The sequence below is a fragment of the Chiloscyllium plagiosum genome, unplaced genomic scaffold, assembly GCF_037043375.1.
Source record: "Chiloscyllium plagiosum isolate Xiang-an unplaced genomic scaffold, Cpla_swu_hap1 HiC_scaffold_8, whole genome shotgun sequence".
Lineage (NCBI taxonomy): Eukaryota > Metazoa > Chordata > Chondrichthyes > Orectolobiformes > Hemiscylliidae > Chiloscyllium > Chiloscyllium plagiosum.
Genome location: NW_028270146.1, coordinates 2,337,000 through 2,352,358, shown reverse-complemented (window position 1 = coordinate 2,352,358; position 15,359 = coordinate 2,337,000). Strand labels below are relative to the sequence as shown.

The 15,359-nt window shown below is 41.3% G+C and overlaps 1 protein-coding gene across 2 annotated transcripts in view; it reads left to right on the top strand.

Annotated features, from left to right (window-relative positions):
- Window positions 1–15,359, top strand: part of flvcr2a (FLVCR choline and putative heme transporter 2a) — a 200,537-nt gene that overhangs the window by 48,785 nt on the left and 136,393 nt on the right. For both annotated transcript variants that reach the window (XR_015757816.1, XM_087989531.1), the window contains exon 4: window positions 8,476–8,543. Coding sequence is in view for 1 of the 2 variants with exons in the window: in XM_087989531.1 (XP_087845657.1) it covers window positions 8,476–8,543 (68 nt within the window). In the remaining variant the exon portion in view is untranslated. The remainder of the gene's footprint in view (window positions 1–8,475; window positions 8,544–15,359) is intronic.

Sequence of the window (15,359 nt, the reverse complement as noted above, 5' to 3'; positions counted from 1 at the left end):
CTGAAAAATCTCTGTGCAATCACATCCTTCCTATAAGGTCAATTCCAGAATTGCACCCAATACTCTAACTGTGGCCTAACCTTTTATACAGTTTCAGCATAACCTCCCTGCTTTTAAACTCTATGCCTTGACTAATAAATATCTCCTTAACTCCTGTATCCCCTAGTCCTACTGCCTTAAGGGGCTGGTGTACATGCACATTCAAGGATCTATGTACATGGGGACCGAGACCTCTCTGCTTATCTACACTACCGAACATCTTAGCATTAAATCAGTACTCTGCATTCCTGTTACTCCTAAAGTGAATCACCTCACACATTTCCGCATTAAACTCCATTTCCACCTATCAGCACAGCTCTGCAGCTTATCTACGTCCCTCTGTAACCTACAACATCCTTCAGCACTATCCACAACTCTAGTGTCATCTGCAAATTCACTAACCCAACCTTGTCTGCCCTCATCCAGGTCATTTATAAAAACGACAAACAACAGTGGACCCAAAACAGATCCTTGTGGTACACCAGTAGTAACTGAGCTCCAGGATGAACATTTCCCATCAACCACTACCCTCTGTATTCTTTCAGCTAGCCAATTTCTGAATCCAAGCTGCTAAATCACCCTCAATCCCATGCCTCTGTATTTTCTGCAATAGCCTATCATGGGGAACCTTATCAAACACTTTACTGAAATCCATATATACCACATCAACCATCTCAAAGAACTCAATAAGGCTTATGAGGCACGACCGACCCTTTATGAAACTGTGTTGACTATCCCTCATCAACTTATTAATCTCCAGATGATTATAAATCCTATCTCTTATAATTCTTTCCAACACTTTACCCACAACTGAAGTAAGGTTCACAGGTCTATAATTTCCAGGGTTGTCTGTACTTCCCTTTTTGAACAAGGGAACAACATTTGCTATCCTCTAGTCTTCCGGCACTATTCCTGTAGACAATGACAACATGAAGATCAAGGCTATGGGGCAGCACAGTGGCACAGTGGTTAGCACTGCTGCCTCACAGAGCCAGAGACTCGGGTTCAATTCCTACCTTGGGCAACTATCTGTGTGGAGTTTGCACATTCTCCCCGTGTCTGCGTGGGTTTCCTCCCACAGTCCAAAAGATGTGCAGGTTAGGTGAATTGGCCATGCTAAATTGCCTATAGTGTTAGGTGAAGGGGTAAATGTAGGGGAATGGGTCTGGGTGGGTTGCTCTTTGGAGGGTCGGTGTGGACTTGTTGGGCTGAAGGGCCTGTTTCCACACTATAAGTAATCTAATAAAGCTATACTCCCTGGCTTCCCAGAGAATCCTAAGATAAATTCATTCCACCCTGGGGACTTACCTATTTTTAAAGAAATATATTCAGAGAAGTCTACAGCACAGGAAAAAAGGTCCTTCAGCCCATCATGTCCACACCAGTTAAAAACACCTACCAACCTATTGTAATCTCACTTTCCAGCACTTGGCCCATAACCTTGTACATCTTGGCATGTCTATTGCAGATTTCCCACAATTGACAAAAGAACACTGAATCATAAAGTCTGCGTGATTGGCATCACATCTTCAAGTATTCATTATTTCAATTGGAACTGGAACAGCAGTTCAGTTTCACATACAATATTTGCCAAACCAAATTCTGTATCATTGGTAGATATGGAAATTTTACTTGCTATTTCTGAGTTATTTATATATGGGATCAAAATACAGTGACCTGAGCACTTACACTTTGATGAACACGACCTCAGAATACAACGGGATTTTGGTCAGATGGGCCATTGGGCTGAGGAGTAGCAGATGGAGTTTAATTTAAATAAATGTGAAGTGCTGAACTTTGGAAAGGCAATTCAGGGCAGGACTTATATACTTAATTGAAAGGTCCTGGGGAGTTTTGGTGAACAAAGCGACCTTGGAGTGCAAGGTCATAACTCCTTGAACATAGAGTCGCAGGCAGATAGGATAATGAAGAAGGTGTTTAGTATGCTTCCCTTTATTGATCAGAGCATTGAGTATAGGAGTTTGGAGGTCATGTTGTGGCTATACAGGACATTGGTTAGGCCACTTTTGGAATATTGTGTGCAATTCTGATAACCTTCCTATAGGAAGGCTGTTGTGAAAGTTGAAGGGGTTCAGAAAAGATCTACAAGGATGTTTGCCAGGGTTGGAGAAGGAACTTCTCCACCCAGAGGATTGTAAATCTATGAAATTCTCTGCCCAGTGAAGTAGTTGACGCTACTTCAGTAAACATTTTTAAAGCTAAGATAGACTTTTTTTGAACAATAAAGGATTTAAAGGATATGTTGAGAGCATGGGTAAGTGGAGCTGAATCTACAGAAAAGGTCAGCCATGATCTTATTGAATGGCAGGGCAGGCTCAAAGGGCAGATGGAGTACTCCTGCTCGTAGTTCTTATGTTCTTATGAGGATTTAAGCTGTAAGGAGAGGCTGAATAGACTGGGGGTTGTTTTCACTGGAGTGTTGGGGGCTGAGGGGTGACCGTAGTGGTTTATAAAAGGGACATGGGTAAATAGACAAGGTCTTTTCGCTGGGGTTGAGGTGTCCAGAAGTAGAGGGTATTGGTTTAGGGCCAGAGGGAAAAGATTTAAAAGGGACCTAAGACAACATTTTCACACAGAGGGTGGTGTGTGAATGGAATGAGCTGCCAAAGGAAGTGTTGGAGACTGATACATTTACAACATTTACAAGGCATTTGGATGAGTATATGAATAGGAAGGGTTTAGAGGGAAATGGGCCAAGTGCTGGCAAATGGGACTAGATTAATTTAGGATATCTGGTCAGCATGGATGAGTTGGACCAAAGGCTCTGCTTCCATGCAGTACATCTCTATGACTGCCAACCTCCAAACTGAAATCTATTCTGACAGAACAACCAGAAGGATTTTGGAATTGAACTACTTAGACCATAGTAAGCTAAGCTGTCTGTTATTTGCAGTGATATTTTAGGAAAGCTTATAACTATTATCCCAATGGTTTTCAAGTGGCTCTACTGATTCTAATTCTATTAGTTTTAAAATAGTCATGGAAAAAGATACGCCTTCCATAAAATTTAAAGTATTTAATTGGAGTAAGGCAAATTTTAATGGTATGAGTCAACAACTTTCAAACATTGATTGGAATAGACTGTACAGAGGTAAATAGACATCTGACAATGAGGCATCTTCAGAAGTGTGATCATAAGAGTTCAGAGATAGTATGTTCTTGTTAGAGTAAAGAGTAAGGCGGGTAAGAGTACGGAACAATGGATAGTTAAAATATTGAAATTCTGTGGTTATGGACTAAGCCAGACCCCCTCCAAACATTTCAAGAAAGTAGCCTGGACCCTAACTTTGCTAGTTATTTTAAGCAGGTGTAATGTGGATATTCCAGGAAGGATGCAGCTGGTCACACCACTTAGTTTTAAACAAAACAGAATTTATTTACAAGATTAAAGAATGAAACACAAAAGAGCACAGAATACAGGATAACAAACTATCCGAAAACCTAACAGATTATCCCAACTTAATGATGCTGTTCCAAATATTTGCAGCAATGCCCATAAACACCTCTTGGCAAAAAAGGTAAAATTAAACACAAGGCCTTCCAGGACAGACGTCAGAGAGAGGTAGGATCAGCATGGACCTGCTTCTTTGGGTCCAGAAACTTCAAACTCTGCTTGCTAAAACCAAACCAACCCAGAGAAAAGCTGAGCTGGGAGAACTGGCCACTCCCCTTTCATTGTACAAGTGCCTTTTTTAAAATTTGAAAGTCTTTCGCCTGAGGCAGTATCTGTTAGTTGTCAAATTGGTCCGAAAACTCTTCAAACCTAGACCTTTCAGAATCACTGCTTTTACAACCACTCTGAAAACAAAGCCAAGGACAGCATAACCTTGTTAAAGAAGCAGCATTGTCACACTGGTTGTGAATTTTTTAAAAATCATATAATTAGATATGGACAACTGGGATCAAGTTAATATCTTGAACAGTAAAAAAGCTGTATGGGTATTCTTAAGAGGGAAATCAGGAGGGCAAAGAGGGGATATGAGATAGCCTTGGCAGATAAGGTTATGGATAATTCAAAGAGATTCTACAAGTACATTAAGAGCAACTAGAGAGAGAATAGGGCCACTTAACGATCTTTGCAGTCATCTTTGTGTTGACCCTCAGATGATGGGAGATATACTACATGAATATTTCACATTAGTTTGTATTGTGGAGAAAGGAATGGAGACAAGAGAATTTGGGGAAATAAATATTGATGTTTTGAAAACAGTTCAAATTACAAAAGAGAATGTGCTGGAAGTCTGAGAAAACATAAAAGCGGATAAAATCCAGGACCTGATCAAGTGTATCCCAGGACGTTGTAGAAAGTTAGGGGAGAAATTGCTGGGCCCCTTGCAGAAATATTTGTGTTATGTATAACCATGGGTAAGGTCAAGGAGGACTGAGGGTGGCTTATGTTGTGCCTTTATTTAAGAAAGCCTGTAAGGAGAAGCCTGGGAGCTGTAGACCTGTGAACCTTACATCACTAAGTTGTTGGAGGTGATTCTGAAAGGAAGAATTTAGATGCATTTAGACAGGCAAGGATTGATTTTAAGTAGTCAGCATAGTTTTGTGCAAAGGGAAATTGTATCTCACAAACTTGATTGAGTTTTTTGAGGAAGTAACTAAAAAGATTGATGAAGGCAGAGCTGTATACGTTGTTTATATGGACTTCCATAAAACCTTTGAGAAGGTTCCGTATGATAGACTAATTAGTAAAATTAGATCACATGGGATTCAGGATGAGCTTGACAACTGGATATAAAATTGACTTAACAGTAGGAGACAGGGTGGTGGTGGAGGGTTTATTTACAGACTGGAGGCCTGAGAGCAGTAGTGTTCCACAGAGATTGGTGCTGGGTCCATTTTTGTTTGTTATTTATATAAATGATTTGAATGAAAATGTAGGAGGCATGGTTAGTAATTTTGTGGATGACTTCAACATTGATGATATAGTGGACAGTGAAGAAGGTTACCTAAAGTTACACTGAGACCTCAATCAATTGGGTCATTAGGCTGAGGAGTGGCAGATAGAGTTTAATTTGGATAAATGTGAGGTTTGCATTTTGGTAAAATAAACAAAGGCAGGCCTCAATGATATGGTCCTGGGTTGTGTTGTAGAGCAGAGAGACCTAACGTAAATAATTCTTTGAAATTTGCATCAAAGGTCAAAAGATTAAAAAGGTGTTTAGCGCACTTGCCTTCATTGCTCAGACCTTGAAGTATAGGAGTTGGAATGACATGTTGAGGTTGTGTGAGATGTTGGTGAGGACTGTTCAGAAGAATTGTGTGCAGTTATGGTTGCCCTGCTGTAGGAAAGATACTATTAAATTGGAGAGGGTTCAGAACCGATTTACCTGGCTTTTGCTAGGAATGGAGAGTTTTAGTTATGAAGATAGGCTGAGATTTCTTTTTCACTGCAGCATAGGATGTTGAGGGGTGACCTTATAGAGATTTATAAAATCATAGAGGCATTGATAAGTGAACAGCAAGAGTCTTTTCGTAGGTTGGGGGAGTTTAAAATTAATGGGCATAATTTTAAGGTAGGAGGAGAAAGTTTTAAAAATGGACCTGGGGAGGCAACTTTTTTTGCGCAGAGTGGTTTGTGTGTGGAATGAACTGCCAGAGGAAGTGGTGGATGCAGGTATAGTTACAATACTTAAAAGACTTTTGGATAACTACATGAATAGGAAAGGTTTGGAGGGTATGGTAAAAGTGAGGACTGCAGATGCTGGAGTCAAGAGTGTGGTGCTGGAAATGCACAGCAGGTCAGGCAGCATCCGAGGAGCAGGAAAATCGATGTTTCGGGCAGGAGCCCTTCATCATTCCTCATTCCTCATTCCTGATGAAGGGCTCCTGCCTGAAACGTCGATTTTCCTGCTTCTCGGATGCTGCCTGACCTGCTGTGCATTTCCAGCACCACTCTGGTCTTGGAGGGATATAGGCCAGGAGCAGACAAGTGGGAATAGTTTAGTTTGGGACTGGCGTGATCTGGTTGGACCGAAAAGTCTGTTTCCATGCTGCTTTATGATTCTTTGACCATTGCAAGATTAATCTTATGAGCCTAATATCTAGATGGCAATGGTAATTAGCTAGCTTTGAAACTCCAGCTCTCTTTTTGTGTTTCAGGTAAATGTGTAGGTTAAGGCATAACCTTTCAGCTTCTGATTCCTGAACTCTTTCAACTTTCTTCATAACTTAAACTTTTGAAATGTCTCATTTGACTGAACGTGGCATCAAGGGGGCCTTAGCAAAACCGGAGTCAATGAGAGTCAGCAATAAACTCTCTGCTGGTTACCTAACACATAGGAAGGTGGTTGTAGTTGTTGGAAGTCAAGTCATCTCAATTCCAGGACATCTCTGCAGGAGTTCCTCAGAGTAGTGTCCTAGGCCAACCACCTTCAGCTGCTTCATCAATGACCTTCCCTCCATCATAAGGTCAGAAATGGGGATGTTCGCTGATGATTGCATAATGGTCAGCACCATTCATGACTCCTCAGATACTGAAGCAGTCCATGTTCAAATGCTGCAAGATTTGAACAATATCCAGGCTTGGACTGACAATTGGCAAGTAACATTCACACCACACAAATACCAGGCTATGCCCATCATCAATAAGAGACAATCTAACCACCGCCATCTACAAGATTAGGTCGGAGGTTCGGAATCTTGCAGCAAGTGTGTCAACACGTGACTCCCCAAAATCTGTCCATGATCTTCAAGGGGAAAATTGCTGAAAGAACTGTGGCTGTTCATGATCTACAAGGCACAGGGCAGGAGTGTGATGGAATACTCCTTGCCTGATTAATGCATCTCCAACCTTCTTGTAGCCACATACACTAATCCGGTTCATTTTCTGCTCAATAGGAACACCCAGGGTATTGTTAGTGGCCAATTCAGTGAAGATAATGTCATTGAATGTCAAACATGATGGTTAAATTCATTGCTTCCAGTTTTCCCAGAACCCCTTGATGTCACACTCAATCAACTGCAGCCTCAATGTGAAGACCTGTCACTCCCTATGGAAATCAGCTCTTTTGTCCATGTTTGAATCAAGGCTGTAATGAGGTCAGGAGCTGAGTGGCCCTGGTGGAACCAAACTGGGGGTCACTGAGCAGGTTATAGCTGAGCAGGTGCTGCTTGATAGCACTGTTGATGACACCTTCCATCACTTTACTGATGATAGAGAGCAGACTGATGGGGCAGTAATTGGCTGGCTTGGATTTGTCCTGCCTTTTCTGTACAGGGATGTACTTGGACAATTTTCCACATTGGGAGATGCCAATGTAGTCACTGAACTGGAACAGCTTGGCTTGGGGAGTGGAAAGATCTGGTGCACAAGTCTCCAGTACTATTGCCAGAATATTGTCAGGGCCCATAACCTTAGCAGTATCCAACACCTCCAATCGTTTCTTGTTATCATGTGCCAAACAACATAGACAGCCAGTGATAGATAGAGCTAAGCGATGACACAACCAGTAGATCATATCTAAGCTCTGCAGTCCAGTCATAAAAGGTGGTGAACAATTAAACAACTCACGAGAGGAGATTCCATAAATATCTCCATCCTCAATGATGGAAGAGCCCAGCACATCTGTGCAAAAGTCAAGGCTGAAGTATTTGTAGCAATCTTCAGCCATAAGTGCCGAGTGGCTGATCCATCTTGGTCTCCCCCCATCGTTCTCATCATCAAAGATACCAGTCTCCAGCCAATTTGATTCACTTCAGAAGGTATCAAGATGATCAGTCCCAATTTCTTCACTCTACTTTCATAACTGGAGTGCAGTGGTCTGTTCATTCCTTTCTTTGTTTGAGAAGTGTGCTCACTGACAATAACAGCAGTTACTGCCCATCCCTCGGTGTTCTTGAAGTCTGTAGCTCTTCAGGCTATTTTAGAGGACAGTTCAGAGTAAGCATGTTTCTGAGATTCTGGAGTCATGTGAGGCCAAACTGGGTGAACCAGGTGGATTTTTACAACTATTGACAACAATAGACTAGATATTAATTCCAATTTTTTTTATTTTTGAGTTGAATTTGACTATCCCCCACCTCTTTAAGAAAGTCCAGGTATGCACACTTTTGAGAGAAGTAATTTCTCCTCATTTTTCATACAATCATACAATCCCTATAGTGTAGAAGGTGGCCTTTCTGCTTATCAAATATACACTGACCCTCCAAAGAGCATCCCACCAGAAACCCCTCGACACTGTCCCCATAACCTTGCTTTTCCCCTGGCCAATGCACATCTTGGGACTGTGGGAGGAAACCAGAGCACTCGGAGGAAACCCAGGCATCTGTTCGAAGTCTGCTATCCCTTACCCTAAAACATTGTGCTTGAGCTCCTGGATTAGTTGTTAAGTTCTGACCAGCCAAGAAGAAGTTATTTAATTTTAACAAAGTGCGGAGAAAACTTTTTTCATTTTTTTTTCTCCACAGGAATTAACACAGGTTCCTATTATGCAGTTTCAACGCTTCTGAACAAGATGGTGCTGACACATTACCCAGTATGTACCCTGTCCTCTCATGGGCTTTTTCTTACTCAGATAGTGGCTCAATGCCAGGAGGAATCGTAACTATAATTAAAGAGTATTTTTCAACCTCATATGCCAAATATCCAGTACAGGCATTCAGGTGGTTGTGAAGCAGGGTCCTGAGGCTCACTCATCCTACAGTCTGGTCATTTCTGTCAGTGGAGGGTGCTGCCTGGTGAACTGAGTGCCTTTGGATTGGGAAAATAGTGAGGGAAATGAGTTGATCATAAACTCCAGAGTGTGAGCTCCCTTTCATTGAAGCAATGATTTAGAATACAATAAAGGCTACATGAAGATTATTGGCATAAACTGCTTGTAGTTCTGTCTTGAAAATGATACCCCGTCACACACAATATAAACAGAAATGTTTGAATCCGAGATAGTGGGGGATAGAGAAATAAAAAAGTAACAGAAAACCCAGGTCCCAACTGGGTCCTGACATGGGATTTTCTGCCCATTCAGCATTGAATTATGATACTATCCTGAAGAGTACCCGACTCTCAAATATGAGTTGCTTATTGCATAAATGGAATTATTTTTCAGATTTTATATTTAATAGTTGTTACACAATGTCATTCTTCATTTTAAAATAGTGTTCCTCAATATGCAAAATCAATCTTGAATGGGATCAGTATTCTAAGACTTCCTATCACTTACTGAAACTGTTGCAGTGGTAAACTGCCGACACGGGGAAAACGGCTGCTCCTTCATGAATGTCACTGGCAAGCTGGACAGTTCGAAGGCTGGGCAATACCTGCTGGTCTTGTCAGAGAAGCACATGTCCCAAACAAGGAAAGACCATACGACCAGAAGATACATTAGTGCCATTAGGCCATTCAGCCCATTGAGCCTGCTCTGCCATTTAACCATGACTGATATGTTTCTCAATCCCATTCTCTTGCCTTCTCCCTGTAATCCTTGGTCCCCTAACTAATCAAGAACCTATCTATTTCTGTCTTAAATACACTCAGTGACTTGGCCTTCACAGTCCTCTGAAGCAATGAGTTCCACAGAGTTATCACCCTCTGGCTGAAGAAATTCCTCTTTATCCCAGTTCTAAAGCATCATCCCTTCACCCTGAGACTATACCCTTCGGTCCTACTTGTTCCTACTAATGTAGCAGTCTTCTCTATGTCCACTCTATCCAGACCTCTCAGTATTCTGTAAGCTTCAATCAGATCACCCCTCATTCTTATTAACTCCATCTAGTACATATCCAGAGTCCTCAACCACTCCTCATATGACAAACCCTTCAACTCCAGGATCATTCTTGTAAACCCCTTCTGGACACCCCCCAATGCCAGCATATTCTTCCTTAGATATGGGGCCCAAAACTGCTCCCAATATTCCAAATGCAGTCTGACCAGAGCCTTATACTGCTTAACTGTACATCTTGCTCTCTTGTATTCTAGCTCTCTTGAAATGAATGCTCACATGACATTGCCTTCCTCACAGCCAACTGAACCTGCATGTTAAGCTGAAGAGAATCCTGAACTCGGACTCTCAAGTGCCTTTGTGCTTTAGATTTCCAAAGCCTTTCCCCATTTAGAAAACAGTCTATGCCTCTATTCTGACTACCAAAGTGCATATTCTCACATTTTCCCACATTGTAATCCATCTGCCACTTCTTTACCCACTCTCCTTGCATGTCCAAGTCCTTCTGCAGCTTCCCTGCTACCTCAATACTAACTGTCCCTCCGCGTTATCTCTGTGTCATCTGCAAATTCAGCAACAATCCCCTCAATACCTTCTTCTGTTAACAAGTAACATGAATAGTCGTGGTCACAACACTGACCCCTGCTGAACTCCACTAGTTACTGGTTGCCACCCTGAGAAAGATCCTTTTATCCCTACTGTCTGCCTCTTGCCAGTCGGCCAATCCTCTATCCGTGCCAGTACCTTGCTCCTAACACCTTCGACTCTTATCTTATTTAGCAGCCTCCTGTGTAGCATCTTATCAAAGGCCTTCTGGAAATCCAGATAGATCATGTCCATCAGCTCTCCTTTGCCTAACTTGGTTGTTACGTCCTCAAAGAATTCTAACAGATTTGTCAGGCATGACGTCCCATCTTTCTTTCAAGCACATGTGTACATTAGCTCGCCCTGGAAACACACTTCTTTTCCATCATTGGTTGACAGCAGTTCGATTGTTAACACATCAAGAATCATGCCTCAGCCATTGCTTTGTTTCTTCTTTTACAAGTCATTTTGTAAAATTTCAGTAGAGTTTTAATATGACATTTCACTACCTTTGGAAACTGGGTGGTTTTTGTGGAATTGTGTTTGAATTTGGTCAGTCAAGTTTCTATTCCCTCAGTTGTTGTAGTGGACTGATTCCAAGAAATCAATTTGAATATCAGTCCTTTGGACAACCAACCCTGCTAGCTGTGAATAATGCCTGAAGTCATCCATGTTCAAAGGCTTTGGTGTTTATGAAGGTGAAAGTCATGGATAAGACTGAGAATTTTCAGGAATTCTGTCAAGTATCACCTGAACCTCCAGCTGGGTTCTGGGCTGACAGTAAATAGAGTTTAGATCAGAGTGGTGCTGGAAAAGCACAGCAGGCTGCTATCACACCATTCCAGCTTTAAGCAAAGACCTTGTCTATCAGAAAAGGCCACAGCTGTTCCAGTGCAATTTCACTATGAAACTGGCAATTGTTCAATGAGATTGAAATTGTCCAGAAGTGTCCTCCCACATGACACAATATAAATCAAAACTGGCCTATTACTGTCTTTCAGTCTTCTTCAGATTATCATTAAACTGATGAAAGGTTCATCAACATGGACCTCAAATAACACCCATTCGCTAATAGTGAGTAACCACCATGGAAACAATTCACAGCCAATGAAGTAGGTTTCAAAGCGTAGTCAGTGTTGTAATGTTGGAATAACCCCACCTGATTCGGGCACAGCAAACTCTCAAAAACAACAATGAGATTATAACCAGATTATCTGTTTTGGCATATTGCTTTAAGTATAATACCATTCTTTATGTTTTGACTCTTTACATCCACCTACAAGGATCTCACCCTGTGGGTGGCACATACTTTCATGAAACCCTCAAGTGTTCATAAATTTTCAAACTTTGAATCCAGAAAGTGCTAATTTTGAGCCAGTACTAACATTTTCTATAACCCTGATGGATATCAAATCACCTGGTATTTAAGGGTGTAACCAGATTAATTAGCTTCTGTAAATAAGCAATGTCTTCATTGGATTGCCCCAAATATATATGTCATTTTAGAGACCCAAATCATGACCACACTAAGTTAAGGACATGCACCTAACTAGAAACATAAATTAATGCAGTGTTGGTGGTGAATGTTATATCTTGGTGTGTTGAGAACAGGAAGAACTACTGCCAACTGAGACAAGGACCACAGTGAGGGGTTTGTATGTTCTGGCAGATTCTCAGTGAAGTTCCCTCTGTTTGGATCAGTGGTCTGTCAGCTTTCCAGTTTGGGCTGCATTGGACTTCGACAAACCTCTTGTCATAACCATTGAAAATATATTTTGTTTAGTAATAACTACAAAGTCATATGGTTAAAGACAAAAGCCTACAGCTGCATTGCCACTTCTGCTATCAATAACTGTCCTGTACTGATAGAGTGAAATTGGACTCTGTGCTGCACTGCGGGTCAGCCAATAGTCAGTTCTGATCTTTTAATGATAAATGAGGATTCATGTAGTTCTTCTGCCTTTGAATACAATGGAACAAGAATGGGGTGTTTAACAAAGCAGACTTTATCCTGCTAGTACTTTGGTTCCCAAAGAAACTCACTCTGCGGATTTTCCTAGTGACTGATCCCAAATAAATGGTTCTGTACTTTCCACATTCCTTTACCACGTAATCACCAGGGGCTTATGTTGGAATCGTTCTTCGCTCTATAGTTAATGTTAACCTCGAGCTGGTTATTTTAGGTCTCAGTTTTTGTCTACTGTAAAGTTCATCCTGACTTGTCTATTTAAGCTCCAGTGAAGAACACCACACTTCCATTCCAACCCTGATTACTATTTTGATCTGATCAATCAATTGCATTGTCACTCTCAATACTTTTGTCCTTCCTGACATCTTCCAGATAACATGACTCAGAAAGTAGTGATTCTTTGGAATTTCTGTCACAGAGGACTGTGCTAGCTCAATCATTGATAAAGTTCAAAACAGAAATTGATAGGTTTTATAAGACTAATGACATTAAGGAATATGAAAATAGTGTGAGAAACTGATAGCAAAGAGATGACTAACCGTGATCTAAAATGGTGACGCAGTCTGCATGGGCTGAATGACCTGTTCCCATTCCTGTCGGCTGTAAATTGACCTGTACTAATTGGTTAAAAATCACACAACACCAGGTTATAGTCCAACAGGTTTAATTGGAAGCACTAGCTTTCGGAGCGACGCTCCTTCATCAGGTGATTGTCAGGTGATCAGACAATCAGGTGTCAGGTGATCAGACAATCACCTGATGAAGGAGCGTCGCTCTGAAAGCTAGTGCTTCCAATTAAACCTGTTGGACTATAACCTGGTGTTGTGTGATTTTTAACTTTGTACACCCCAGTCCAACACCGGCATCTCCAAATCATGTACTAATTGGTGTATGGTTATTTCAATTATTGCTGAACCACACTGTGATGGTGTTAGCATCTGTTACAAACAGCGTACCAAACACATTAGTTCTCTTTTTTTTGGTGATGGGAAGTGGATGCTTTCTGACTTTGTGAGCCCAGTGTTACTTTGATCTTGCAACTTCCATTGATTTTGATTTGCAACAGGAAATTCATAAGCAAAATTGTTGAGGGAAAAACAATCCAGCAAGTCCCAGTTGTTACCACTGAAATCTGGTCAGTGCCATGTGCTACTCAGACTGTCACTTCTGAGTGGTATTATCTCTAGACCTTTAGTCCAGAGACTCTGGGGACCTGGGTTCAAATCCTGCCACAGCAAACAGTGGAATTTGAATTTAATAACAATCTGAGATTAAGACCATAAGGCATAGGAGTGTAAGCAAGGCCATTCGGCCCATTGAGTCCACTCTGCCATTTAATCATGGCTGATGGGCATTTCAATTCCACTTACCCATACTCTCCCTGTAGTCCTTAATTCCTTGTGAGATCAAGAATTTAGCAATCTCTGCCTTGAAGACACCCAATGTCCCAGCCTCTACTGCGCTCCATGGCAATGAATTCCACAGGCCCACCACTCTCTGGCTGAAGAAATGTCTCCTCATTTCCATTCTAAATTGACCCCCTCTAGTTTTAAGACTGTGCCCACAGGTCCTAGACTCCCCACGTAACGGAAACAACCTCCCATTTTACACTCTTTCTCAGCCATGCATTATCTTGTAAATACTAAGAATCTAATGATGACTGTGAAACTGTTGTCATCTGTCAGAAACCTGCCTGTAACTCCAGATCCACAGCAATGTGGTTAACTCTGAACTGCCCTCTGGGCAATTAGGGATGGACAGTAAATTCTGGCCTAGCGCTTTGAATCTCCTGCCAAAAGACATCGAGGTATCATTTTGAGCAAGAGCTTAGGATGTGTCTCAAGAGGCCACAACACTGCTCGGCAGTGCTTGCCACCTGGCTGCGTGCGGTGTGTGCACGTATGTCTGGCATTGAGAGGGAAAAGGATTTTAAACTTGAGTATCTCCCTTATCCATCAGTCCTGGTGTTTGGCAGATTGTGGTGCTATATGTGATGTTGTATGCAGTATTATTATCTGTAAACAGAGTATTCTGATTATTAGAAGTAATACAAAAATATATTTTTGACTTTTGAAAATGTACATGTTTAAGAATATCATATATATCTGCAATAGCAAGTCAGTCGAAGGTATGTATGATGTTTCAAGGTTGCTCTGTACACATGGAAATGTGTAACTATTTTAATTAACATCTATGTAAATGTTTTATTACAGTTTCAGCTCTTCTGTTGCGTCTTCCACGGTTTATAGAAAAAGTAGAATGCCTGTTAAAGATAATTTATTTTATGTATTTTTCGAATGGGTCTGCAGGGCAAACTCTTGTGTCCTTCGCTTTGGTGATCAATTTTCTTTTCTCCAAGAGCTTTCCACCAACCCTAGCTGTTCAATGTAGAAAACAGAATTGATTGTGCAGCACTCTTAGACATGTTGATGTATCTGTGTGCTGTGCTGTGAAATGAAAGGATTGTAGCTTGCACCTATGTTTTCCACTAATTTCTCCACCTTGATTGTTCAATCCAGAGGAGATACAGAGTGGATACAAGGTGCTTCCCTATACGGATGGAAGGAAATCCAAGGGCGAGTCCTGGCCTTTCGTGCACCTTTTGCCAGCTGCTTGCAAAGCAGTATTGGTAGGTGCTGCAGCCTATTGTTACACACTGTCATAGCCAGAGATTTGGCACACGTAGAATCCTGTAAAAGAAATGTAACTTCATTATTTTCATTGAATTGATGTGACTACAATTTATACTGCAAACTCCTGAGTGCCTATTTGGGACATCCATATATTGTACAAAATGATAGTGTCATCTTACTCAGCAAACAGATTCTTACAGCGGATGCCGGGTAGCTGGAGTACAGTACTACTGTGTTGGTTTCTACAGACGCACAACGCAGCTGGAAGAGTGCTGGTAGGAAGTGATGCAATGGTTCATTAAATTCACATTCATTTTAAATGATAACATTTATAAGGGGCTAGTTACTCAATCCAGAATGAATCACAAACTCAATTGTCCACATGAAGCAGAGTTTGCTTAAATGTTCTGTCAATGATAGTATAGGGTTTAATACAAGGCAGAGTGC